Genomic DNA, 26,874 nt, shown 5'->3' on the forward strand with positions numbered 1-26,874 from the left:
TAATAATTAACAGTAGTCATTATACTGATCCTGTAGGGTTTGTTTTTTTTTTTTTAAATAACAGATAAGTCTCAGTGGTTTTATGCACAGAAAATCACACACACACACACTCTGATCCCTTCCTCATCTGATTTTATAAATAATTCATTCAGTTGATCAGGAAACAGATGAAACATTTAGACCTTGGTCCTAAAGTTTAATTTTAATTGAGCTAGTTTAAATGGCCTCATTCAGACTGATTTACATGGCCTTTCAGGTTTTTTTTTTTTTTTTCAGGTTTATGGTCTAGGTTGAAACTGCTGCTGATCTCTGCCCTGCTAGGATTCTATCATCACGAACTAAGGTGAAAGAGCCTGACATTTTGACCCTTGGAGGGTCCTGGATTCGGTAACACTCTCTGGATTTATGCAGTGAGATTAAACACCTCGTAGTCTAGGGCTGTGTACTGGTGTGTGTAAAGAACATAACAATTTTAGCAAGGGAAGACTTTCTCTTTGTAGGTAGACACACCAGGTATAACTGTGGCAGGAAGAATTATATAAGGCCCTTCTTCATTATGCAAATGTAGGTGAGCACTCAACTATTTCCTAGCTATAGATGTCTCTTCATTTAGAATAAACAGTTTTGGAAGGGGTAATTTGTTTAAGGAAAAAAAACAAAATAAGAGCCCCTGAATTTTAAAGATAAAACCTGGTTGAATAGGCAGCAGTGGCTTTCTTTTTCTTTCTTTATAAATAAAACCCAACATATATTTACACCGAAGAATTCCAACAATAGATCTTTCACATATGAAGGACAATGTATTATACACATACACACAGCAAGGGGTGGCAGGGCTGTAAAAAGAGAGTTTAGTTTTCCTGCAATTACAAGTCTACCGTTACAGCTTCAGTGGAGATAGTGGCTCTGCTCCTGCCTCTCAGATCACATTTACAAGTCTTCTCACTGGATGGCATTTGAGGGAAGGAGACAGTAGGAGGAAAAAAAGGTAGAAAGTTTAAAATGAAACTCAATGTGGCCATATCTCCCTTTAGCTCTTAAAGAGTTGTTAGCATCAAACCTATATAGATTATGTTTCCTTTTTTCTGTAAAAATCAAGGAGTTATGCCTGGTAACTAAATGAATTTAAAATGGCCAAGTCAAAAAAAAAACTGAAAAAGATTTTGCCTTCCCTCTTACCAGCTATAGAGGACAGTGCATTGGGAGATGAAAGGCGAGAGGGCCTAGGTAAAGAGCCTGGAAGAGAAAGTATTAAATTTTTAAACTAAACTTTGAAACTAAAATTACAAGTGAGTTGGATTTAGGGTTAAAACATGACAGGAACAAACAAATGACCCAAACAGCGTCTCACCCAATGGAGAAGGAGTTGACTGGTGCTCTGTGTTCATTGTAACAGTCTTGGAGGTGGTTCTCAACCCTGGTTGCACATTATAATAACTTGGATAACCCATTGCTGTCAAGTCGATTCCAACTCATAGTGACCGTATAGCTTTTGAGTCGATTCCGATTCATAGTAACCTATAGCTTTTGAAAAATACCCATGCCTTTGTTAACTCCAAATATTCTGATTAATTGGTGTATGGCAGGGTCCTGGGAAGGAGCCCTGGTGGTGCAACGGTTAAGTCTTCAACTGCTAACCAAAAGGTCAGTGGTTCAAACCTCCCAGCCGCTCCACAGTAGAAAAGACCTGGCGATTTGCTTCCATAAAAATTACGGCCTAGAAAATCCTATGGGGCAGTTCTCTGTCATAGAGGGTCACTGTGAGTCAGAATAGACTCAACAGCACACAACAGCAACAACAGGGTCCTGGCATCAGTAGTTTAAGGTTCCCTGATTGCTCAAATATACATCCTATGTTGAGAACCACTGCTCTAGTAGGTCAATTATTTCCACCTCCATCAGAAACATCTGAAATGTTATTAACCTTGAGATTCTTGGGCCCATCCCAGAATGAGATCTCTGTGTGTGGGGTTAGGAGACATGCATTTTTTTTCAAGCTGCTCAGGTGGTCATATGCACATTTAAGTTTGAGACCCAGTGGCTTGAGTATTCAAGGCATAGGCAGCTTCTGGCTGAGAACTGTGGCTAAGACTGAAAGTTGTTTGGTGCCCAGTTACCCTAGCATAGTGCCAAGTTTTGGGAAACAATGGCTGAGCATTTGGGTGTGAACTATGAGAGCTCTAACCTTGGAGCTGAAATGAAGGGCATCATAGATCTTTTATAGGGAGTGGGTGAAAAAGAGTGTCCACGTAGTTTGGAAGAACGTCATTGTGGAGTGGTATGAGAAACTCCACAATACAGCACACTAGTGAGCTGACAAAATTTTTACAGTTCTCTCTACATCTGCCATTTGGAAGCTGACTCCTTAAATACTTCAAATGTAGTAAACTACAGGAGTTTCATGGATACAATTATCCCTAGAAGGCTCAAGAAGGACTGATACAGAGAAAGATATTATACTTGATACTAATGAGGATATGGAGGAATCTCAAGAATGATTAATTTGGAAAATAAGAGATTTAACCATATTTGAATCCCCAGTTGTGAAGAGGGTTGTGCTATTTACAACTGGACAAAAATTGCAGAACTAATTTCAGGTTCTTTGAAATGAGACTTCTTTTACCTACTCATCCGATTTGGATCTCTGAAACAGAGACTTGAATAGAAATCTTTTGAGAAAATTAACGAATTTGCCTTAGGTTCTCCAATCTTCAAATTGTACTTCAGAATTTTTCCAACTATCATCACATTTGGAAATCCTGGTGGCGTAGTGGTTAAGAGTTCAGCTGCTAACCAAAAGGTCGGCAGTTCAAATCCACCAGGTGCTCCTTGGAAACTCTATGGGGCAGTTCTACTCTGTCCTATAGGATCACTATGAGTCGAAAACGACTCAACAGCAACGGGTTTTATCATCACATTAAGTGTTAAGGATTGAATTGTGTCCCCCAAAAATGTGTGTCAACTTGGCTAGGCCATAATTCCTGGTATTGTGTGGTTGTCCAACATTTTGTGATTTGATGTGATTATCCTATGTGTTGTAAATCCTAACTTCTATGTCACTATGGGTCATAATCGACTCAACGGCAGTGGTATGATGTTAATGAGGCAGGATTAGGGGAAGTTATGTTCATGAGGCAGGACAAAATCTACAGTTTTAGGTTGTATCTTGAGTCAATTTATTTTGAGATATAAAAAAAAAGAAGTGAGCAGAGAGGAGAGGGACCTCCTAACACCAAGAAAGAAGAGCTGGGAGTGGAGCACACCCTTGGACCCAGGATACCTATGCTCAGATGGTCCTAGACTGGGAGACAATTGATGACAAGGACCTTCCCCCAGAGCCAACAGACAGAGAAAGCCTTTCCCTGGAGCTGGTGCCCTAAATTTGGACTTCTAGCCTCCTAAACTGTGAGCGAATAAATTTATTTGTTAAAGCCACCCACTTGTGGTATTTCTGTTACAGCAGCATTAGATAACTAAGACATTCAGTGACACTAATAAAAGCAAAATAAAATAAAACCACTACCAACACAATTCCAGAAACTAATTTTTTTTTTGTGAAGATCTATACTGTTCACATAAATCTGAAACCCCTTTTCCCATGTTCATAAAGTGTGTAAAATCTTAAGTGCTTCAGCTAATTGGAAAGAAAAAGAAATGTGTAGCATTCCTGTATCTGTTTACAGAAACCCACTCAGCACTCCACTGTTCTTATCTGAGATTTTAGACAGTGTACTTTGGAATGAATTGCTCAAACAATGTCATCAAAACAAGTAGCAACAGTGCCTTTCATACAATATATTGAAAATTTATCACACATTTCAACTTGTTTGTATTCTGATCTAGAGGAAATATAACAATTCAAAAACAGGAATGCAATCTGAAATGAACTTCCTGCTATTAAGGAGAGAAAAATATAAACCTTTCGAAAGGAAACCATCTGGTCTCTCAGCTTTATAAATATAGAAAGTCATTTTCAAGACACTGAAAACAAGGTAGTTTTAACTGTAGAAAAGATATTATGCATCTTTTCCTAAACCCGTTGCCACTGAGCCAATTCTGACTCATAGCGATCTTATAGGACAGAGTAGAACTGCCCCCTAGGGTTTCCAAGGAATGGCTGATGGATTCAAACTCCTGACCTTTTGGTTGGCAGCTTGAGCTCTTATCCGCTGTGCCACTAGGGCTCCTAGCACACCAGAAATCTATATATACACAGAAAATTGTGTCTGTATATACAGGTGGAGTATATCTTGTGTATAATGATTACGCAAGTTCTCCTTTGAGCTGAGTCCCTGTTAGCTAAAACCAGACCAAACCTGTTGCCATTGAGTGGATTGCAACTGCTACATGCGGTACAGAGTAGAGCTGAGCTCCCTAGGGTTCATGCTGCCTTATGTATAATTCACCATGAGAAAAAAAATGAGGTTCTTAGTGAGATCATCAAATATCAAAATGTTTTAAAGTAAAACTCCATATTTAACTTCATGCTGATCATATCCATTTATTTTATTATTTCAGTTTATTTATATTGGGCACAGCCATTTTTATTTAAGTGCCATGAGGCAGACTGGAAGTCTGGGAGACATCCATGTGACTTACATGTGGGTTACACATGAATAAAGTTAGCCATATTGTAAAGGTAAATAAGAAAGCCAGTTTCTTCAACAAATAAAGGGAACTAGAACTATTGTTGGAAACCCTGGTGACGTAGTGCTTAAGTGCTACAGCTGCCAATCAAGAGGTTGGCAGTTCATATCTGCCAGGCACTCCTTGGAAACTCTATGGGGCAGTTCTACTCTGTCCTATAGGGTCGCTATGAGTCGGAATCGACTCGACGGCAGTGGGTTTTTTAGAACTATTGTTGGATTAAAAGAGACTTTTAATTAAAAGAAATACCCAACCAACTGCAATGTGTGGACCTTTTTTGGGACCCTGATTTGAACAGACTGTGAATAGACAATGGGGAAAATATTCACGGTCTGAATATTAGATGATATTAAAGAATCATTCTTAATTCTGTTTAGTGTGATAATAACAGTTTCTATGTTAAAAAATGGCTGATATTATTTAGGCATGATATGTACCTTATCTGGGAGTTGCTTTAAAATATTTCTGCAATTATCTTTTCAAAAGTGTATTGGGAGGGGCAGATGACCCCAAATGGAAACAAGTTCTACTTTATTAGTGAGTGATGAGTACGCTACCAGTACTGTCTCTATTTTTGTGTATCTGAAATTTCCCCCAATTTATTTATTTATTTTTTAAGTGAACGTTTACAAATCCAATCAGTCTGTCACATATAAGTTTACATACATCTCACTCCCTACTCCCACTTGCTCTCCCCCTCTTGAGTCAGCCCTCTCAGTCTCTCCTTTCGTGACAATTTTGCTGGCTTCCCTCTCTCTCTATCCTCCCATCCCCCCTCCAGACAAGAGTTGCCAACACAATCTCAAGTGTCCACCTGATATAATTAGCTCACTCTTCATCAGCGTCTCTCTCCCACCCACTGACCAGTCCCTTTCATGTCTGATGAGTTGTCTTCGGGGATGGTTCCTGTCCTGTGCCAACAGAAGGTCTGGGGAGCATGGCCGCCGGGATTCCTCTAGTCTTAGTCAGACCATTAAGTCTGGTCTTTTTATGAGAATTTGGGGTCTGTATCCCACTGATCTCCTGCTCCCTCAGGGGTCCTCTGCTGTGCTCCCTGTCAGGGCAGTCATCTATTGTGGCCGGGCACCAACTAGTTCTTCTGGTCTCAGAATAATGTAGGTCTCTGGTTCATGTGGCCCTTTCTGTCTCTTGGGCTCTTAGTTGTCGTGTGGCCTTGGTGTTCTTCATTTTCCTTTGATCCAGGTGGGTTGAGACCAATTGATGCATCTTAGATGGCCGCTCGTTAGCATTTAAGACCCCAGACGCCACATTTCAAAGTGGGATGCAGAATGATTTCATAATAGAATTATTTTGCCAATTGACTTAGAAGTCCCCTCAAACCATGTTCCCCAGACCCCCACCCTTGCTCCGCTGACCTTTGAAGCATTCATTTTATCCCAGAAACTTCTTTGATTTTGGTCCAGTTCAATTGAGCTGACCTTCCATGTATTGAGTGTTGTCTTTCCCTTCACCTAAAGCAGTTCTCATCTACCAAATAATCAATAAAAAACCCTCTCCCACCCTCCCTCCCTCCCCCCCTCGTAACCACAAAAGTATGTGTTCTCAGGTTTACTATTTCTCAAGATCTTATAATAGTGGTCTTATACAATATTTGTCCTTTTGCCTCTGACTAATTTCGCTCAGCATAATGCCTTCCAGGTTCCTCCATGTTATGAAATGTTTCACAGATTCGTCACTGTTCTTTATCGATGCGTAGTATTCCATTGTGTGAATATACCACAATTTATTTACCCATTCATCCATTGATGGACACCTTGGTTCCTTCCAGCTTTTTGCTATTGTAAACAGAGCTGCAATAAACATGGGTGTGCATATATCTGTTTGTGTGAAGGCTCTTGTATCTCTAGGGTATATTCCGAGGAGTGGGATTTCTGGGTTGTATTGTAGTTCTATTTCTAACTGTTTAAGATAACGCCAGATAGATTTCCAAAGTGGTTGTACCATTTTACATTCCCACCAGCAGTGTATAAGAGTTCCAATCTCTCCGCAGCCTCTCCAACATTTATTATTTTGTGTTTTTTGGATTAATGCCAGCCTTTTTGTTGGAGTGAGATGGAATCTCATCGTAGTTTTAATTTGCATTTCTCTAATGGTTAATGATCGAGAGCATTTTCTCATGTATCTGTTAGCTGCCTGAATATCTTCTTTAGTGAAATGTGTGTTCATATCCTTTGCCCACTTCTTGATTGGGTTGTTTGTCTTTTTATGGTTGAGTTTTGACAGAATCATGTAGATTTTAGAGATCAGGTGCTGGTCGGAGATGTCATAGCTGAAAATTCTTTCCCAGTCTGTAGGTGGTCTTTTTACTCTTTTGGTGAAGTCTTTAGATGAGCATAGGTGTTTGATTTTTAGGAGCTCCCAGTTATCGGGTTTCTCTTCATCATTTTTGGTAATGTTTTGTATTCTGTTTATGCCTTGTATTAGGGCTCCTAGGGTTGTCCCAATTTTTTCTTCCATTATCTTTATCGTTTTAGTCTTTATGTTTAGGTCTTTGATCCACTTGGAGTTAGTTTTTGTGTGTGGTGTAAGGTATGGGTCCTGTTTCATTTTTTTGCAAATGGATATCCAGTTATGCCAGCACCATTTGTTAAAAAGGCTATCTTTTCCCCAATTCATTGACACTGGTCCTTTGTCAAATATCAGCTGCTCATATGTGGATGGATCTATGTCTGGGTTCTAAATTCTGTTCCATTGGTCTATGTGCCTGTTGTTGTACCAGTACCAGGCTGTTTTGATTACTGTGGCGGTATAATAGGTTCTGAAATCAGGTAGAGTGAGGCCTCCCACTTTCTTCTTCTATTTCAGTACTGCTTTGCTTATCCGGGGCTTCTTTCCCTTCCATATGAAATTGGTGATTTGTTTCTCTATCCCCTTAAAATATGACATTGGAATTTGGATCGGAAGTGCGTTAAATGTATAGATGGCTTTTGGTAGAATAGACATTTTTACTATGTTAAGTCTTCCTATCCATGAGCAAGGTATGTTTTTCCACTTAAGTATGTCCTTTTGAATTTCTAGTAGTAGAGCTTTGTAGTTTTCTTTTTATAGGTCTTTTACATCCTTGGTAAGATTTATTCCTAAGTGTCTTATCTTCTTGGGGGCTACTGTGAATGGTATTGATTTGGTTATTTCCTCTTCGGTGTTCTTTTTGTTGATGTAGAGGAATCCAAGTGATTTTTGTATGTTTATTTTATAACCTGAGACTCTGCCAAACTCTTCTATTAGTTTCAGTAGTTTTCTGGAGGATTCCTTAGGGTTTTCTGTGTATATAATCATGTCATCTGCAAATAGTGATAACTTTACTTCTTCCTTGCCAATCCGGATATCTTTTATTTCTTTGTCTAGCCTAATTGCCCTGGCTAGGACTTCCAACACGATGTTGAATAAGAGTGGTGATAAAGGGCATCCTTCTCTGGTTCCCGTTCTCAAGGGAAATGCTTTCAGGTTCTCTCCATTTAGAGTGATATTGGCTGTTGGCTTTGCATAGATGCCCTTTATTATGTTGAGGAATTTTCCTTCAATTTCTATTTTGGTAAGAGTTTTTATCATAAATGGGTGTTGGACTTTGTCAAATGCCTTTTCTGCATCAATTGATAAGATCATGTGGTTTTTGTCTTTTGTTTTATTTATGTGATGGATTACATTAATGGTTTTTCTGATATTAAACCAGCCTTGCATACCTGGTATAAATCCCACTTGATCAGGGTGAATTATTTTTTTGATGTGTTGTTGGATTCTATTGGCTAGAATTTTGTTGAGGATTTTTGCATCTATGTTCATGAGGGATATAGGTCTATAATTTTCTTTTTTTGTAATGTCTTTACCTGGTTTTGGTATCAGGGAGATGGTGGCTTCATAGAATGAGTTGGGTAGTATTCCGTCATTTTCTATGCTTTGGAATACCTTCAGAAGTATTGGTGTTAACTCTTCTCTGAAAGTTTGGTAGAACTCTGCAGTGAAGCCGTCCCGGCCAGGGCTTTTTTTTGTTGGGAGTTTTTTGATTACCGTTTCAATCTCTTTTTTTGTTATGGATCTATTTAGTTGTTCTACTTCTGAATGTGTTAGTTTAGGTGGGTAGTGTTTTTCCAGGAATTCATCCATTTCTTCTAGGTTTTCAAATTTGTTAGAGTACAATTTTTCATAATAATCTGAAATGATTCTTTTAATTTCATTTGGTTCTGTTGTGATGTGGTCCTTCTCGTTTCTTATTCGGGTTATTTGTTTCCTTTTCTGTATTTCTTTAGTCAGTCTAGGCAACGGTTTATCAATTTTGTTAATTTTTTCAAAGAACCAGCTTTTGGCTTTGTTAATTCTTTCAATTGTTTTTCTGTTCTCTAATTCATTTAGTTCAGCTTTAATTTTTATTATTTGTTTTCTTCTGGTGCCTGATGGATTCTTTCGTTGCTCACTTTCTATTTGTTCAATTGTACGGACAGTTCTCTGATTTTGGCTCTTTCTTCTTTTTGTATGTGTGCATTTATCGATATAAATTGGCCTCTGAGCACTGCTTTTGCTGTGTCCCAGAGGTTTTGATAGGAAGTATTTTCATTCTCGTTGCTTTCTATGAATTTCCTTATTCCCTCCTTGATGTCTTCTATAACCCAGTCTTTTTTCAGGAGGGTATTGTTCATTTTCCAAGTATTTGATTTCTTTTCCCTAGTTTTTCTGTTATTGATCTCTAGTTTTATTGCCTTGTGGTCTGAGAAGATGCTTTGTAATATTTCGATGTTTTGGACTCTGCAAAGGTTTGTTTTATGACCTAATATGTGGGCTATTCTAGAGAATGTTCCATGTGCGCTAGAAAAAAAAGTATATTTTGCAGCAGTTGGGTGGAGAGTTCTGTATAAGTCAATGAGGTCAAGTTGGTTGATAGTTGTAATTAGGTCTTCCGTGTCTCTATTGAGCTTCTTACTGGATGTCCTGTCCTTCTCCGAAAGTGGTGTGTTGAAGTCTCCTACTATAATTGTGGAGGTATCTATCTCACTTTTCAATTCTGTTAAAATTTGATTTATGTATCTTGCAGCCCTGTCATTGGGTGCATAAATATTTAATATGGTTATGTCTTCCTGATCAATTGTCCCTTTTATCATTATATAGTGTCCTTCTTTATCCTTTGTGGTGGATTTAAGTCTAAAGTCTATTTTGTCAGAAATTAATACTGCTACTCCTTTTTTGCTTATTGTTTGCTTGATATACTTTTTTCCATCCTTTGAGTTTTAGTTTGTTTGTGTCTCTAAGTCTAAGGTGTGTCTCTTGTAGGCAGCATATAGATGGATCGTGTTTCTTTATCCAGTCTGTGACTCTCTGTCTCTTTATTGGTGCATTTAGTCCATTTACATTCAGCGTAATTATAGATAAATAAGTTTTTAGTGCTGTCATTTTGATGCCTTTTTATGTGTGCTGTTGACAATTTCATTTTTCCACATACTTTTTGGTGCTAAGGCGTTTTTCTTAGTAAATTGTGAGATCCTCATTTTCATAGTGTTTGACTTTATGTTAGTTGAGTCGTTACGTTTTTCTTGGCTTTTATCTTGAGTTATAGAGTTGTTATACCTTTTTGTGGTTACCTTATTATTTACCCCTATTTTTCTAAGTAAAAACCTAACTTGTATTGTTCTATATCGCCTTGTATCACTCTCCATATGGCAGTTCAATGCCTCCTGTATTTAGTCCCTCTTTTTGATTATTGAGATCTTTTACCTATTGACTTCCATGATTCCCTGTTATGTGTATTTTTTTTTAATTAATCTTAATTTGTTTGTTTTTGTGATTTACCTATTTGAGTTGATATCAGGACGTTCTGATTTGTGACCTTGTGTTGTGCTGATATCTGATATTATTGGTTCTCTGACCAAACAATATCCTTTAGTATTTCTTGTAGCTTTGGTTTGGTTTTTGCAAATTCTCTAAACTTGTGTTTATCTGTAAATATCTTAATTTCGCCTTCATATTTCAGAGAGAGTTTTGCTGGATATATGATCCTTGGCTGGCAGTTTTTCTCCTTCAGTGTTCTGTATATGTCGTCCCATTCCCTTCTTGCCTGCATGGTTTCTGCTGAGTAGTCTGAACTTATTCTTATTGATTCTCCCTTGAAGGAAACCTTTCTTTTCTCCCTGGCTGCTTTTAAAATTTTCTGTTTATCTTTGGTTTTGGTGAGTTTGATGATAATATGTCTTGGTGTTTTTCTTTTTGGATCAATCTTAAATGGGGTTCGATGAGCATCTTGGATAGATATCCTTTCGTCTTTCATGATGTCAGGGAAGTTTTCTGTCAGGAGTTCTTCAACTATTTTCTCTGTGTTTTCTATCCCCTCTCCCTGTTCTGGGACTCCAATCACCGGCAGGTTATCCTTCTTGATAGAGTCCCACATGATTCTTAGGGTTTCTTCATTTTTTTAAATTCTTTTATCTGATTTTTTTTCAGCTATGTTGGTGTCGATTCCCTGGTCCTCCAGATGTCCCAGTCTGCATTCTAATTGCTCGAGTCTGCTCCTCTGACTTCCTATTGCGTTGTCTAATTCTGTAATTTTATTGTTAATCTTTTGGATTTCTACATGCTGTCTCTCTATGGATTCTTGCAACTTATTAATTTTTCCACTATGTTCTTGAATAATCTTTTTGAGTTCTTCAAGAGTTTTATCAGTGTGTTCCCTGGCTTTTTCTGCAGTTTGCCTTATTTCATTTGTGATGTCTTGAAGCATTCTGTAAATTAGTTTTTTATATTCTGTATCTGATGATTTCAGAATTGTATCTTCATTTGGGAAAGATTTTGATTCTTTTGTTTGGGGGGTTGAAGAAGCTGTCATGGTCTGCTTCTTTAAGTGGTTTGATATGGATTGTTGTCTCCAAGCCATCACTGGGAAACTAGTTTTTCCAGAAAATCCGCTAAAAAAAAATGCAGTCAGATCCCTATCAGAGTTCTCCCTCTGGCTCAGGCTATTCGGATGTTAATGAAGCCGCCTGGGGAGGGTGGGGGAGGGAACAGAGAGATAGGAGAGTAGCACCTCAGAATATAGCCAGAGTTGCTTGTCTTGCTTGGAATGACTATTATATCTGAGATTCCCGCGGGGCGTGTCGCCTATGTGTGCTGGCTGTGTGGAGATTGCCCCCGGGGGGTCTGGCCCGCTGGAGTCACGGTCAGATCCTCCACTTCCAGCCCCACGCCCAGCGTCAAGGCTCCCCTGCTGGGACGGTGCACTCTCGACTCCAAAATCAGTCGCTGCCTCCCGGGGACTTCTCGTCCCTCCAGCCTCGTTGCCGTGCCGCCCCTATGAACCTGTCGGGCCCCCTCCCAGGGTTAGTTCAGGTGGGTGGAGCAGCTCCCCGTGCTTGTGCCGTGACTGAGTGTCCCGGCTGGGACGCTGTTCTCCCCGCTCCAATACCAGTCGCTGCCTCCCAGGGACTTCTCCTACTGGCTGCGTCCCACGCTGCCCGCGAGAACCAGCTGGGCCCCCTCCCGGGGTTAGTTCAGGGGGGTGGAGCCGCTCTCCGTGTTTATGCCGTACCTGCATCCAGTCCAAATCCCGGCGGGACGGTTCCCCGGCTGGGACACTGCTCTCCCCGTTCCAAGACCAGTCACTGCCTCCAGGGGACTTCTCCTACCGGCTGTGTCCCACGCCGCCCGCGGAACCAGCTGGTCTCCCTCCCGGGGTTAGTTCAGGGGGGTGGAGCAGCTCTCTGTGCTTGTGCCGTACCTGACTGGTACGCTGGCTCCAGGCTCTGAAAACAATCGCTGCTTCCCCGTATTAGTTCGTTCTCCGTCTCTAAATCTGTGTTTGTTGTTCAGGGTTCGTAGATTGTTATGTATGTGATCGATTCACTTGTTTTTCCGTGTCTTTGTTGTAAGAGGGATCCGAGGTAGCGTCTGCCGAGTCCCCCATCTTGGCTCTGCCTCCAATTTCCCCCAGTTTAAATAAAAACAGATCAATAAGTAGAGTGACTAGAATCAACTCCAGAAAGTTTTTGACATTAGTTGAGGTTTGCTCTATGCTTTAAAGGGGAGAATAATAAAGGTGCATGGAATGAAGAGAACTAGACACCATTAGTTTGAGCTGGAAGGACATGAATACCTGTGTTATGCATATATGACCATGTAAATGGAAGACTATTGATTCAGCTCTGAAGTTAATCTAACAGAATTCAGAGTATAGTTGTTCATCTTCATTTTCTTGAAGAGGAATGAAACTCTTTCCTTATTTAGGCTATATAAAAAAGTGGAGTTTTATGGATCTACAGACCACTCTTCAGCATGTGCGGTCATGTTGTCCTCTTGTGTGAATCATCAGGCTGAAATAAATCACCAGATGCAGACTGTGCACACAGAAGTTCATTACAGAAAACACAGAATAAGATCAATGCCGTAGTGCCTTGAAAGCCATTAGATTATATGTAACAAAGAATTCAAGGAGTCCTGAAACCTTATTTATTAAATTGAACAATATTAACATGGTTTATCCCACTGCAATAGTATCTGAGAAGCACTGGAGGACATAATACGTTCAGCTGATTGACTGAGGAGATGAGTGATTTTTCCTACAGTTTCATTAAAAAAAAAAAAAGAAAAGCCAGGAGTGAGAATGAATCAGGGAGAAATGGGAAAAAAAAAAGATAAAGCTTAACGTGAGTGGGAGTTAGTTACCAAGAGAGCTAATTGTACTTAGAAATAAGACCAAGCCTATAAATAATGCAAGAGAGCCCCAGTTGTTTACTAGGTAGATATAATGATCCTGGTCTTTCTCTGTGAAGAAGAGATTTTCACTGACAAGTTTGTCAAATTACGCTTCCTAATTACAATTTGTTAACATAACCCTCGAAGAATGGAATGAAATGCATTTTTCTTTTTTATTGATCCTGAATGGTTACAATGACCCCCAATCTCACTGATGCTCATGATATATATGAAAGTCCTGGGATCATAATGAGAAAATAATAATCAGCTCCCAGTGGAGTAGCTCAGGCCAAGGTCAGTTGGATGCCTGTTTGGGATCTGAAAGGGTTAACAAACTGCATCACAACAAATGAGGGAGATCCAGGAAACATCACAGGCACAGGACAGTGTGAAGCTTATTTTATGATCCATTTTATTTAAAAAACAACCAATGCTAATAGCATTATATGTCAAGATCCTCGGAGAAATAGAAAACAATACCAAAATCCCCAACTCAGCTAGGATGCTAATATTTATAAGAAATTAGAGGAAAACATTTAAAAAGAATTTTGGGATTTTAAAATAATGGTTTAGATAAATGAAAGGTGCAAAAATATTGGGTGATAACTAATAAATACTTTAGCAAAGAGAAGATTTTAAAAATCACTCCTGTCTAAAATTTCTTTAGGGCAAGCTCCTTTCTCTTTTCCATTTCCTTTCTTTTTTTTTTCTTTCTTTCTCTAGCGTAGCCATCTCATTCTGGGCCTAACCTCAACAACGTCTCTAAGATGTAATCTTTGAAAAGAGAACAAAGTGGGCCAGGGACATAGGCAAAAGGGTGATACAAAAGGGGTCAATATAGATTGAAGTCACTTGATTAATAAGCATAAGATTTAAGCACATTATCTCATACACTTGCAAAATAACAACATTTAAAATGTAGTTAGATATTTATATTTCACATTCCATAAATTGTTTATAATTATTTTTGGTAGAGGGAGAATTAGAACTTTCCTTTTTAATTTCTAGAACTTCCTTTTTCTATTATGTATTTAACCAATAAGTAATGCAGCGTGTACAGTCTCAGGGCCAGGAGGGACCCTGCAATGTTAGACATACTGAAGTTTTCTCTTTCTCGTGGTCTAGGTTTGAGAAGACATCCAAATCGTGCTGGCTTCCATATAAAGAGACAAATGTATCCTAGGCACAGGCCAGTATTACAATGGAATTTCCTCTGCAGGCAAGGATGCGGAGGGGGCAGGGGACTAGGATAGGCAAGGTTGATCCTAGGACTATTAACTCGAGTTCCACCTAATCTATGGAAGGTGGACTTGGCAGGAGATGGCATGAAGATCAGCATGGAGATTGGACAAGAGAAAATTTGAAGTAATTTTTATAAAATCTCTGCATCTAATCCATGCCAATTTTGCATCATGCTCTTGGTATAAATGAGTCACAAGGTAATAAACAATGGAATAATATATATGCATTTTGAGTAGCAGTGACTGACATTGCCTCTTACGGCAGTCATAGAAAAAAAAAAAAAAATAAGTACATGGTCCAAAACTGTGATTCTTTGGAGCCATGCAAATGTAATGGTAACTCTATCTTTGGCTATTATGGCTAGAATTTCATGATATAGTCACCAACCAGTCAACATTTTAACCTTCTAAATACCATCCAAACTGTAGAAATGGGAACAGAAAAAAGACGGTAGTGGTTATAGTTCTATTAAAAAGCTTACAAACAAGTGACTTGAGTAGTATGAGTCAAACATAAACTGTCTCTTCACCTAGAGAATAAATAGAATGTGGACATAATTTTAATTTCTCTTCCATTGAGAATGCTAAAAGAAAAAATGCCTAATTCATAGGTCTTCTAAAATTTCTACATGAGATTGAAAAACGATTCAAGTTTTAAAGTTGCACAGTCCTGTTAATCCCTTCTTCATTGCTCTCTTTCTTCTCTTTCATTTTACTCTTTATCCTATTAGATAAAATTTCCTGAAACATGCTATTCTCAATACTCAAAACCTTGCTAAAATTCTCCAGTGCTTTGAATTTTCTATTGAGAAAATGTGTCCTCCTTTTCCTCCTGGTATTCAAGATCCTTCACATTGTGGTCCTTCACCTTCAACTCACTCTCAGGACCTTAGCTAATCTGGCCAGTGCTCTTCCCCAAACATGGATTTTTTACTTCTTATCATTTTGCTTGGGTCATCCTGTTTTTAAACGCAACTTCCTCTTCCATAATGCTCAACCAGGGGTTACCTCTTTTGTTTTCCCTCCAAATTCTTTAGTGCTTATTCTGTACATACACAACTAATGTGACAATATGCCTTGAAAGTTGAATTATGAAACCTGAAATACACACATGGTAAGTGTCTACCGTAAGAAATAAACTGAAACTATTTGTTATATGTTTCTATTCCATCTCCATGCTGAGCCCAGTACCATGTAAGCAACGTGGAACATATATTTGTATTCTATAAGTACTTGTTTTATCAATGAGTAAACTGTATTGAATACTATTCAGGAAGTCTGAATTAGATTTTAGGGAATGGTGTTATCCTGTTTTTACAGTTTGTTGAGTGTGCTTAAAATGTACAAACATACCACTCTGTACCCTGGGAGAGAATTTTTACTTAAAGGCACTGATGTTTCACTATTGAAACCAAGTTTTAAACATTTACTTTTACAAAAGATTTCTGATGTTTCTATAAAAACACTTGATAGACTTAAAGAAAAATATGCTATATATAGCAGAGTAGCTAATCCAATTTAGAGAAGAGTGGGTAAAAAGTACCAGTGATTCTGGGAAGATGATACAAACCATTCACCATTACTTCCTTTTAAATTTAAATACACGGTCGCTATGAGTCGGAATCAACTCAACAGCTCTGGGTGTTGGTTTGGGTCATATATAGGAGCCCTGGTGGGGCAGTGATTAAGAGCTCGGCTGCTAACCAAAATGTTGGCAGTTCGAATTCACTAGCCACTGCTTGGAAACCCTATGAGGCTTTTCTATGCTGTCCTATAGGATCTCTATGAGTCGGAATCAACTCGATGGTAATGGGTTTGGTTTTTTCGTTTGGGTCGTAGACAAGCACATATTCATATATACTTTTCAAGGATTTCCAAGCATTTTGTGTTCTAAAGTAATAGATCATTTCATATAGTTTTGAAATGCGTAGAACATAGACTTGGTCAAGACTGCATTTCCTTTTTCGGAGTAGACTCTATATTCCTTCCTGCTGCACTGTTCTAACCCACTTCTGGGTAAGGATGGTTCTCATTAATTTGCTTAACTTTTGCAGGTCAGTGCTGAGAATATAAATAGTTACAATTGATTACCTGTTAAAGGGACCTTGGGAACAAAACTGCTTCCCAAATCCTAGAAACATAAGTAACCACAGATAGTTCTACAACTGGAACAATTATGCTATTAACAGTATAAAGAGTAAAGATGACCGTCTGTCTATAATGGTCATTTTATTGTTAACAAGTAGCTAAGTAGCTATATTACTGGATAAGAGAAGACTTGAGAATGCTTGGGTAGTAAAGAGGTAAAAGAGAATTTAGTGTTGTATTTTTCTACTACTATGGAAGGTTAAGTCATTGGAGAAAAACTGAATCATAACATGTGACCTTGTAAGTGTTGTGCTGAGCGACGTATATTATATGAGGCACAAATCCTTTCCTTTTACATGCACAATTAGCAAATTGTCCAGTTTTGAGGTATGAGTCACCAGCCTCTAGACAGAGGAATAATGGGGACCCAGAATATATTTTTCTTTTGTCTTTCATATCCCATGTATTATCTGGTTTCATCTTTAACCCTTTTTTTAATTTTTATTTTTACTTCTAAAGTTCCTTGAGTCAAAGTTTTTTTCACAAATTCCCCCAAAGAATGCTGCAATTTCATTATAAAGGCAAATATTTTACTACTATTAATGGCTTTTAAAGCCCACTACTCTCATAACTCTAAAATGCTCTCTTTTTACTGAATTTGGAAACTTCTTCCCAAATGACCAGATAAACTCTAGGAATTTTCTGATCCTATTAGGTGATAGGAGCCCTGGTGGTACAGTGGTTAAGAGCTCAGCTGCCAGCCAAAAGGTTGGCAGTTTGAATCCACCAGCCACTCCTTGGAAACCTTATGGGGCAGCTCTACTCTACCCTACATGGTTGCTATGGGTTGGAACTGACTCGATGGCAATGAGTTTGGTTTCTGGCATTAGATAATGACTATTCAGTATTATTAAAAACAGCATCTTTGTCATTTATTACATGACTTGACACCAGAAGTCGGCAAACCTTTTCTCTTAAAGGCTTCGGTAGTAAACATTTTTGGCTTTGTGGATTATATGGTCTCTGTTGCAACTACTCAACTTTGCTTTATAGCATGAAAGCAGCCATAGACTATAGATAAATGAATGAGCATGGCTATATGCTCCAATAAAATTTTAATTACAAGAATAGACTTCAGGCTGGAAATGGACCACAGGCCATAGTTTACCAACTGCTGTTCTAGACAAATAGTTTGATAAAGCTATACAATAAACATTTCTATCTTTAGAATTATAGAATAGTAGATTTAGCTATTTTGTATTTTAGTTCATACAATGCTATTTCCAAAGCAAATAAGGAAATAGTAGTTTACAGTTAATTGCATTCACGTTAAGTTTTTTAGGTTAAAATGAATGTTTAAAGAGTCTACAAATGCCAACAGGTTAGTGAGAAAAATGTACTAATCATAAAATATAATAGCCACTTTTCCTCCTATATACAACATATCTTTGAGATGTTAGCTTCTCTTATGGCCTAATCAGATTTATATGTGCAGCCTAAAGCTATCTCTACAGCTGCAGTTCTGTATTCCCAAATGCATACATGAACATTTCTACTTGGCTACCCTGCCATCACCTGAAATGAAAAATATAGAAAACGCACTTTCCAAATTTAGCTCTGCTTTCAGGCCTGCGAATTTTCACCAATATTACAACTATTCTAACCTATAATAAAACTATTCTCCCAATAATTAAAGCTGAAAATACTGGAGTTAAAGAATCACATGATTATATTTGACTCTTCATTTCTATCACTCCTTCTACTGTCTGCCACTAAGTCCTAAAAACATTTTTCTTTGTGATTTGCTCAAAATACATTTAATTTTGCCTATTTTCACTATCGTGGTTCTAATCTGAGCCCCTTAGTCCAACCTTGTATTGCTACCACTGTTTCCGAGCTGGCACCTGGGCCCATGTGTCTTACCTTTCTAATTCATTCTGCACACAGATAAAAACACTGTTTTCATCAGGCCACTGCTCCTACCACTGATCGAACAAGGTCTAAAATGCTGATCCTGACATTTACATCCCTCCACAAAATCACCCCAGGCTCCAGCTCACATCTTCAGAGCTTCAATCTACTACTTTTCTGTGTGCCCATTTAATGTTTTTGCTTTTCTTACCTCAAACACTTAGCTTATAGCATTGATCTTATTTTGAACTTTTTCTCCTTTCTACTTATTTTAATATTATAGTACAAGTCAACTTCCATCTCGTCCTTTAGGTCTTTCTAAAAGTGCTCTTTAGCTTCGAATGACTGTTTTTGCAATTAATCAGTTTGAGTCTTCGATTCCTAATTGTTGGGTGATGTTAGCAGCGATCTCATTTCCCTACCACCTGCAACCTTTCTGGCTTGAACAACTTCATCCTTTCCTGACACTCATGGTTCTTTTCACACAGTCTTCTGTGACTGGAATTAGAAAGTCCGATGTACTAGGGAGAACAGCCTGGAGCTTCTTTATTGTATTTGCTGATTAATGCTAATCTTTACTACACTATTATTTTGATCATTTAAAAACAGCATAAGTTGTATTTTTAAAGTTTTTGGCCAGATGAAGACAAGGGTGAAAATGGCAAGAATTTGGCAGGTTGATCATGTAGAGTTCTGAAAACTGCCTTGACCATCAAAGAAGAAAATTTTACCTTCTTGCCATTAGCAAAAGATACTTCTGCACCCTGAATTTTCCCCACCTGGTGTTTCTGTAGAAACATAGGATCTAAAGAAAAAAAGTGTTAATCTACCAAGGCAACAAAGAAAAAGGCTAAAGGGATCATCCTGAGTATATTTATTCAGATATTACTTGTTATAATGTAACATTCTCTCCCCAGATATCCTAAAAATGGATTAAGACTGCCAAAATAGAGCAAGCAGTATGAGGAGTATACCAAGATTAGAAGGCATTTAAAAATTTGCAGAGGAAGAGGCACCAGCAATAGGAATTTGAGAATGAAACAATTAGGAGGCAGACAAAAGTGGCACCGAAGAAGCTAAAGACCCTTTTTCACAAAAGGAATGCGTTAACAGTATTAGACACTACCAATTGGTCACACGGGATCAGGGGTGAACAGAGGCTTTCAGATCAGGAAATGAGAAGGGTACCAGTAATTACTGAAAGAACAGTTCTTGTACCCTGGGTGGTGCAAACAGGTAACGCATTTGGCTGCTTACTGTAAAGGTTGGAGGTTTGAGTTTAGCCAGAGGTACTTTGGAAGAAAGGCCTGGCAAATTACTTAAAAAAAAAAAATCAGCCCTTGAAAAGCCTACAGAGCACAGTTCCACTGTGACACACTTGGGTCTGCTGTGAGTAAGATTTGACTTGACAGTCACTGTTGTTTTCTTTTTTTTAATGTATCAAAAAACAAAAGGCTCATGTTAATATTGCTTTTATGCCTCATGTGACACACGTGAACATTCACTGGTGCTGTGATCTTTAGGAAGGGGAACATTTAACATTTCATCAGGACTTAATATGGGTCAAGCACTCCAAGGCTCTTTATGTTCTCAGGCTGAGAGAGAGAAAATGAATCAAGTAAGGTTGTGCAGTTTGTAAGTGATAGAATTCGGAACTGACGCTATTTTCACACTTTTCCTGCTTCTGCCATGTCTCAGATTTTCATTTCACAGTTTGATTTCTGGGCATTATTTGTGCATAGATTATTAAACCAAAACCCTTCGTCGTCGAGTCAATTCCGACTCACAGCGACTCTACGGGACAGAGTATTACGGCTCCATAGGGTCTCCTAGGCGGTCATCTTTAGGGAAGCAGACTGCTACATCTTTCTCCCATGAGGTGGCTGTTACGTTTGAACCGCCGACCTGTCCGTTAGCGGCCCAGTGCTATAACCACTGTGCCACCTGGGCCCATTATATAAGAAAGAGGCCCATTATATAGATTATAAAAAAAAAAAATAGATTATAGAATCTAAAAATTGGAATAATCCTAAAAGATCATTTGGTCCAATCATCTCTTTATTCTTTTTTTTTTTTTTTTAAATCTTAATAACCTTAGAACTAGAGAGAAGAGATGAGCAATTCTCACACTGTGTTAGTGAAAGAACTGAAACTATAACTTACGTTTCCCGATTCCCAAATTATGTACTTCCTCACTATAAACTCTATGTACAGCCCAAAATGTCTACAAATGTACGCTTGATTCAAAGAGAAATTAGCAGGCATGAAAAGGACACCTCTTATCACTCAATTTCTCAATGACCGATTTGAAATGGTGAGAATGATTTTAGATTTTACATTCCTAAATTTCTATAACTGTAAAGAGCAACAGTTTTTTGTTTGTTTTTTAACTTGAAGCTGTAGGGGATATATAATAAAATTTGAGCATAGAAAATAGAATCCTAAAAAGTCATAAATCAAATTTTATGTTTTAAATGGGAACTTCTAAAATGAAGATTATAAATATAAGACCTTTACAAAAGAGAAGTCATTTTTCCCAAATTAAAAACGCAACCTTACATTGTAAAGATGTTATTAAGAGATCAAATCAACAAAAAGTGGAGCTCTGCCCTATCTGTTCAAACTTTATATCATCACCAAATACCTGACTACAGATGAGGGAGCAAACATGTCTTTATGAATTAAAGAAAGGTAATTACATGTTCAATTGCATATTAAGCTACATTTAAAACATAGAAGAAACTATGCACTAAAAGCCAATATGAGTAAAAACACGAAATGTATTCTGTAAAGACTGAATTAGCTTCATGTATAAACAACAACACGTGTCAAAGGATTTAAGCGTTCTCTGTTATGTCTAGTAAATAATTACGGCAAGCTTGAAACATTTTCGCCACCATTTCTGCAAGATCCCCTGTTATGTAGTAGTGCCGACAGATTGCAGTTCACACATTTTTGAGTAAATAAATCTGTCATTGAAAAATCAGTACTGAATACGAACAGAATTGTGGGTAGTCATGGTAATGATAGGAAACTTCTGGGGTGGTTAACCAATTATATTACATTATATGCAAGCACATATACAAACAGGCAAGGAAGTAAGGATCTTACCATTATGGTGGCAAGCAAAATGTTATGGATTGCATTGCTCCCAAAACAAAAAACAAACTACATTGTATCATCTACCTCATAACCCTCTCAAAAGCTTGGTCTGATTATCTTCCAAATATGCATGAGGGAAGAACTTAAACCGAGGAGTTAAGAGCTAATGTCAAAGAACAAAAGACGGTTTAAAAACACAAGCTTCTGTGTTTTGGTGTTTTGTAGATGGGTGGTAGCAGATTCATACCTGCTCTGCAGCGTTTCCAAAGCATGGAGTCAACGCAAAACTCATCAAACAGATGAGAATGCTAGTGATGTTGGAGGAATGAAAAGCAAATCCACTGTGGAATGGGACCTCTCACCTCTTGCTTGTCGTCCTGGGCCACAGCCTTCCTGGACTCCAGGACTGCCCTGCTGCACGCTCCAGGGAACTATCTGGCACCTGCGCCATTTGTGAGTCTTCCACCTACAAGAAAAAAGTGGGAGCTCAATGGACAGGAGGCAAAAATGCCAAGCAAATCATAGACATACCATTGGAGACATGACTTTGACCACTGCAAACAGGAAATTATTTGAGAATGCTCAGTCCTATCTACATTTAAGGTAGATCTCCATCAAGGTAACACAAATAGCAGCATTAAAGATAAAAGTACTTTCTATGCAGGGAGGAGAAGAGTACACCATTGTCAAGTTCTATAGGAATGGACTCTACAAATAACAGTTGACCTTTTTAATGATTAGGATTGCTAAGAGATGTACCAGATAGCACCAGAAATGATGTGTCCCATTTAAATAAGGTATATTTATTTTGCATTCAAGTTATGAAGCTGCATTCCAGTCATGAGCACAGGTATTGTATAGTGTTCCTTTGGTTAGCATTGTAGAGGTAACTCAGAAACTGCAATTACATTACACATTCCAAAAATGAATTCCCAAAATAAATACAGGCTAATAGTCATCAATGTTCATGGTTTAAACACACAATTATACTATTTGTCATTTCAGAATTAAAGACATATATATTAAGATTACAATTTGCCTTCAATTTCATCTTAAATTAGTATTTGATAATTATAAGCTCCATCAATTGATGCCAAAATATTTCATTTGTTGTCAGGATTGCAATTATATTCTACATCAGGTTTCAATTAGACCCTTTCTATCTTAACTGTCATGAGACAAAATGTCTCTAATAAATTATCAAGATGATATATAGCTTCAATAATCTTAATTTTGTTTGGAGTGGCCACAAAAGGAACAGAACAGACATCTTACTAGCATCATTGAGATAAAGATGTCATTTCCTAAGCCAGAATGCCAGCATTTATGAGAAACAGGTGCTCCTTGGTGCCAGGGGAGAAATGCTTAGGCTATTCCTCTAAGTGAAAAAGAATTGCTTCCTAAAGCATGTTTTCATTATTATTAACCACTTTTCTGCATTTCTCATAGTTTATATCAGCATAAGAAATTCCCCCAAACTACTGGAGCTAATGGTAGTTTGGCCATTAGACAAGTATTCATCTCCTTGGAGAGGATTTTGTAGCACTACAGCTCTCCTAAAGAGGCAAGAGAGGGCACAGACAGCCACAAACATCCAAACTCCACCAAGCCTGTGGATTGTGTTGGCTTCCTTTTTTAATCACGTAAAAGAATATGATCTTAAAGTATTTAACAAGCTTATTGTTCGGGATGCTTTTCCTTTAACTGTGTTACCTGTAGCTTTGACACAATTGAGGGGCTTCACAGGCCTTCTCTTCATAGAGAGGATCCATGCAGTCCCGGCCTCCATTGGCTGGCAGCTGAATGATGACCCGATGCCGAGACTGCTTCCTGACTCCCGAGTCCCCTAGAATGAGGCAGCTTTTTAACCTAGGTATTCTGCACTAGGAGTCCCTGGGTGGTGAAAATGGTTAACACACTTAGCTGCTAACCTAAAGGTTGAAGTTCGAGTCCACCCAGAGGTGACTTGAAAGAAAGCCCTGATGATCTGCTTCCAAAAAATCAGCCATTGAAAGCCTTACAGAGCACAGTTCTACTCTGACACACATGATGTCACCATGAGTTGGAGTTGACTCGACTGCAACTGGTTTTATTTTGCATTGAGAAAAGAATCTCCAAATACTAGCCAGTGTGAAGAAATTACATTGCCTCCAGACACATGTGCTTTGACATCCCTGAGTGAGAGGCCTCATCTAATCATTTACTAAATTCTCCTAAAGAATGTTTGTGTTGAAAACCCAATCAATTCATACTTTGAAATGTGAAGAATGGAGAAAACAGTTCCACTCTCAACTAGAGCCTTCCTTATGTGCAGTAACAGAGTAATTGCTCTTTTGTATGTTTCTTTCCCCTTGAGAAATATGACAGATCTAATTAATTTACTTTCCTGTGCCTTAAGTTTATACTCCTGCCTTTTCACACAGCCCTCTTTACCACATGGGACTCGTACTCCTCAGTGTATACATTAATGAATCTTCTGTAGGAGGATATGTTCAATGTTTTAATGTGAAATTTTATTTCTTTGTTATTGACTTAATTTGAAATGCATAACTCATAAATTATTCTAGTCATTTATTATTCATGTTAAACAGCCTAAGATCTTCCACTCAGGTCGTATTCTAAACATCAGTGCTGCAAGTAGTGAAATGTAAGTGATTTCCTAGAGGCAGATTTTTAGAGAAACACTCAAAATAGTAATGATTACCGAAAGTAAATCACTCTAGATTAAGTCAAAAGGCAATGAAAATAACTAAGATTTATCTTCAATGAAGATATCAATTTGACAGTATTATGATATGAAGATGTTCAATTTTTTAAAAAAATATTAGAAACAGATAATATATAAGGCCTGCCAACTTTAATAAAATATGTTCCAATTATAATATATACACTCTAAAGATGAATAGCCATTTAGCACAGTTTCATTTATAAAAGATTCCCTAAAGGATTATTTTAATAGAGTTCCCCTGATACATTTATGTTCTTTTGCAAGATCATTAAATATGTGATACACAGACTACAAGAGCAGAAAAATTTAAGAGGATAGCAGCTTCTAATAATTAAAGTTTAATTAGAAATGAAATCAAACATTTTTAAAGTTATGTGTTAGTCAGTGGAAAAATATGATTTGACATTAGAACTTTCCAGCAATGGAACATACTGTCTCAGGAAGTAGGAGTAATCCTCAACACAGTTTGGCAGAAATGTTTAGAGCTGGCTCCTGCATTAGAGGGAGACTGGGTCAGATTACTGATTCCAAAATGTCTGACGACATTGGAGAATCTCTTGGAGAGCTCTTAAAAAACAAAACCAAAAACAAATAAATAAATAAAACAGATTTCTGGGACTTTAGCCAGAACTACTAAATGAGAATCTTTGGGAGTCAGATTTGGGAATCTGACTTTTAAAAAGCTTGCCAGGTAATAGGGCTGAAAAGCCAGGTTTGAGATTTATTGGAATAGATAATCTTCTATGTCTTTTCTCAGTTTAAGGACTGACATACAATTTTTGGATTATTTCCATTGTGGGGAAACCTGTACTAGTTAACGATTGCATCAACTGTTAGAGTGAATAATTGGAATGCTTCAGGTAATGGGGTAGGGAGCAACACAGAATTAAAGTATTTGAAAATATCATTACGGACTTTTTTATTGTAACAATACTAGTTTGAATGCCAACTGAATCTTTTACATGTTACATATGATTTATTTAGAGGAGCTCTAAGAAAGGCCAATAAGACTTTTAATAAAACTGCTGGTACAGTCTACATCTATTATGTTGTCCAATGACCCCTATTTTAAGACCTGGGTGATAAAGTCCTCTAGTAATTTAAAGCTAGGAAAAATTTTGTTTCCCTTGACAACATGTTAAGAATCCATGTGCTTCTATTTTTTGCTTCAGTAACCAGAATCTCTGAGCTAATTTTCTTCTCAATTGCAGGAGCTTACCATAACTTTGATTTTCCGATATAATTTTTCTCTTCCTCTGCCCCTCTGCTTCATCTTTCTTTTATACTTTTTATTACTATTTTTCTTTTGGTTTATATTTATGATCTGTTTTCAATCCTTCTAAAAGAATATACAAACTAAATGACCATTCTTATCCTTTGTTTTGCATTGGGGGAAGGAAGGAGCTGTGTGTGTGTGTGTTTCTTGGTTTGCTTGTTTTTCAACAGAGAAAAGAGGAAAAGAGCACAAAGAAAGTGGTCTTTGGTTCCCAGATGCTCAAAATTCTTAGAGGAAATCACTCTTCAACCCTTCTTAACCTGCAGAGAAGACAGCGAACAGAACTGAGATTGGGACCGAGGGATCTAAATACTGGAGGGAACACTGAATTAAGGCATCTTATAGATTGAAGCTCCTGGGTCATTAAGTTAATATTCATGGTGTAAAAATACAATTATACTATTTGTCATTTCAGAATTAAAGACAGATTTATTAAGATGGCAAATTTCTCATCAATTTCATCTTAAATTACTATTTTGTAACTACGAGTTATCTATCTAGATATCACCTATCCTGATGCGTTGGAGAGGACTGCTCCAATTTGGGAAGCAGAAACCAAAAGTTATTGTTTCAATTCTATTTTGTTCATTGACTTCAAAGCAAAAATATCACCTAATATGCAACCCTGTAACATTCTAGTGCTTTCTCATCTCAAACTCCACAAGTTTGTACTTGATATATAAGACCATGATGACTCTTTTCAAGTCCATAATGGATTCCACAATGGCAATCCATTTATTTTTATCACACGTTCAAATTCCTTAACCTTGTGCAGCCCACAGCATAGAGATTGTGACCTGGTTAAAGCAGAATACTCCAAAGCTATAACATCCATAGAGGAAGTTAAATGGGGTTACATAAAAAGTGTCATGACATCCATGTGTCTGCCCACTGGGAGGTCTGTTTTCATCTGAACTCCTAGTCAAGAAATTGCTTGTGCACTCAAAGAAACAAGAGCACTATAAAGCTCAGCCAGTAAAAAAAAAAAATAGAGCACAAAGGGAGAGCTACAGCAAACGTTAACAAAGAAAAGTAGACGGATACTCACTAAAAAAGGGAGCTGACAAAGTTGCCATTTTACAACCTTCATAGTTTCCTGTATGTATTTATGCCTAATTTATGATATGTGGTTGATGTATATATGTAGTTTCCATTTATGTCCATGTTTTGGCCACCTAGATCATTACTTGTAT

The 26,874-nt window shown here is 37.8% G+C and overlaps 1 protein-coding gene across 1 annotated transcript in view; it reads right to left on the reverse strand.

Moving 5' to 3' along the window:
* THSD7A (thrombospondin type 1 domain containing 7A) overlaps positions 1–26,874 on the reverse strand; it is a 287,180-nt gene that overhangs the window by 82,937 nt on the left and 177,369 nt on the right. The window contains exons 9-10 of the mRNA XM_023544392.2: positions 23,391–23,523; positions 22,040–22,143 (exon numbers count right to left, since the gene is read on the reverse strand). Of these exons, the coding sequence (XP_023400160.1) occupies positions 22,040–22,143; positions 23,391–23,523 (237 nt within the window). The remainder of the gene's footprint in view (positions 1–22,039; positions 22,144–23,390; positions 23,524–26,874) is intronic.

The sequence above is a fragment of the Loxodonta africana genome, chromosome 8 (genome assembly GCF_030014295.1).
Source record: "Loxodonta africana isolate mLoxAfr1 chromosome 8, mLoxAfr1.hap2, whole genome shotgun sequence".
NCBI lineage: Eukaryota > Metazoa > Chordata > Mammalia > Proboscidea > Elephantidae > Loxodonta > Loxodonta africana.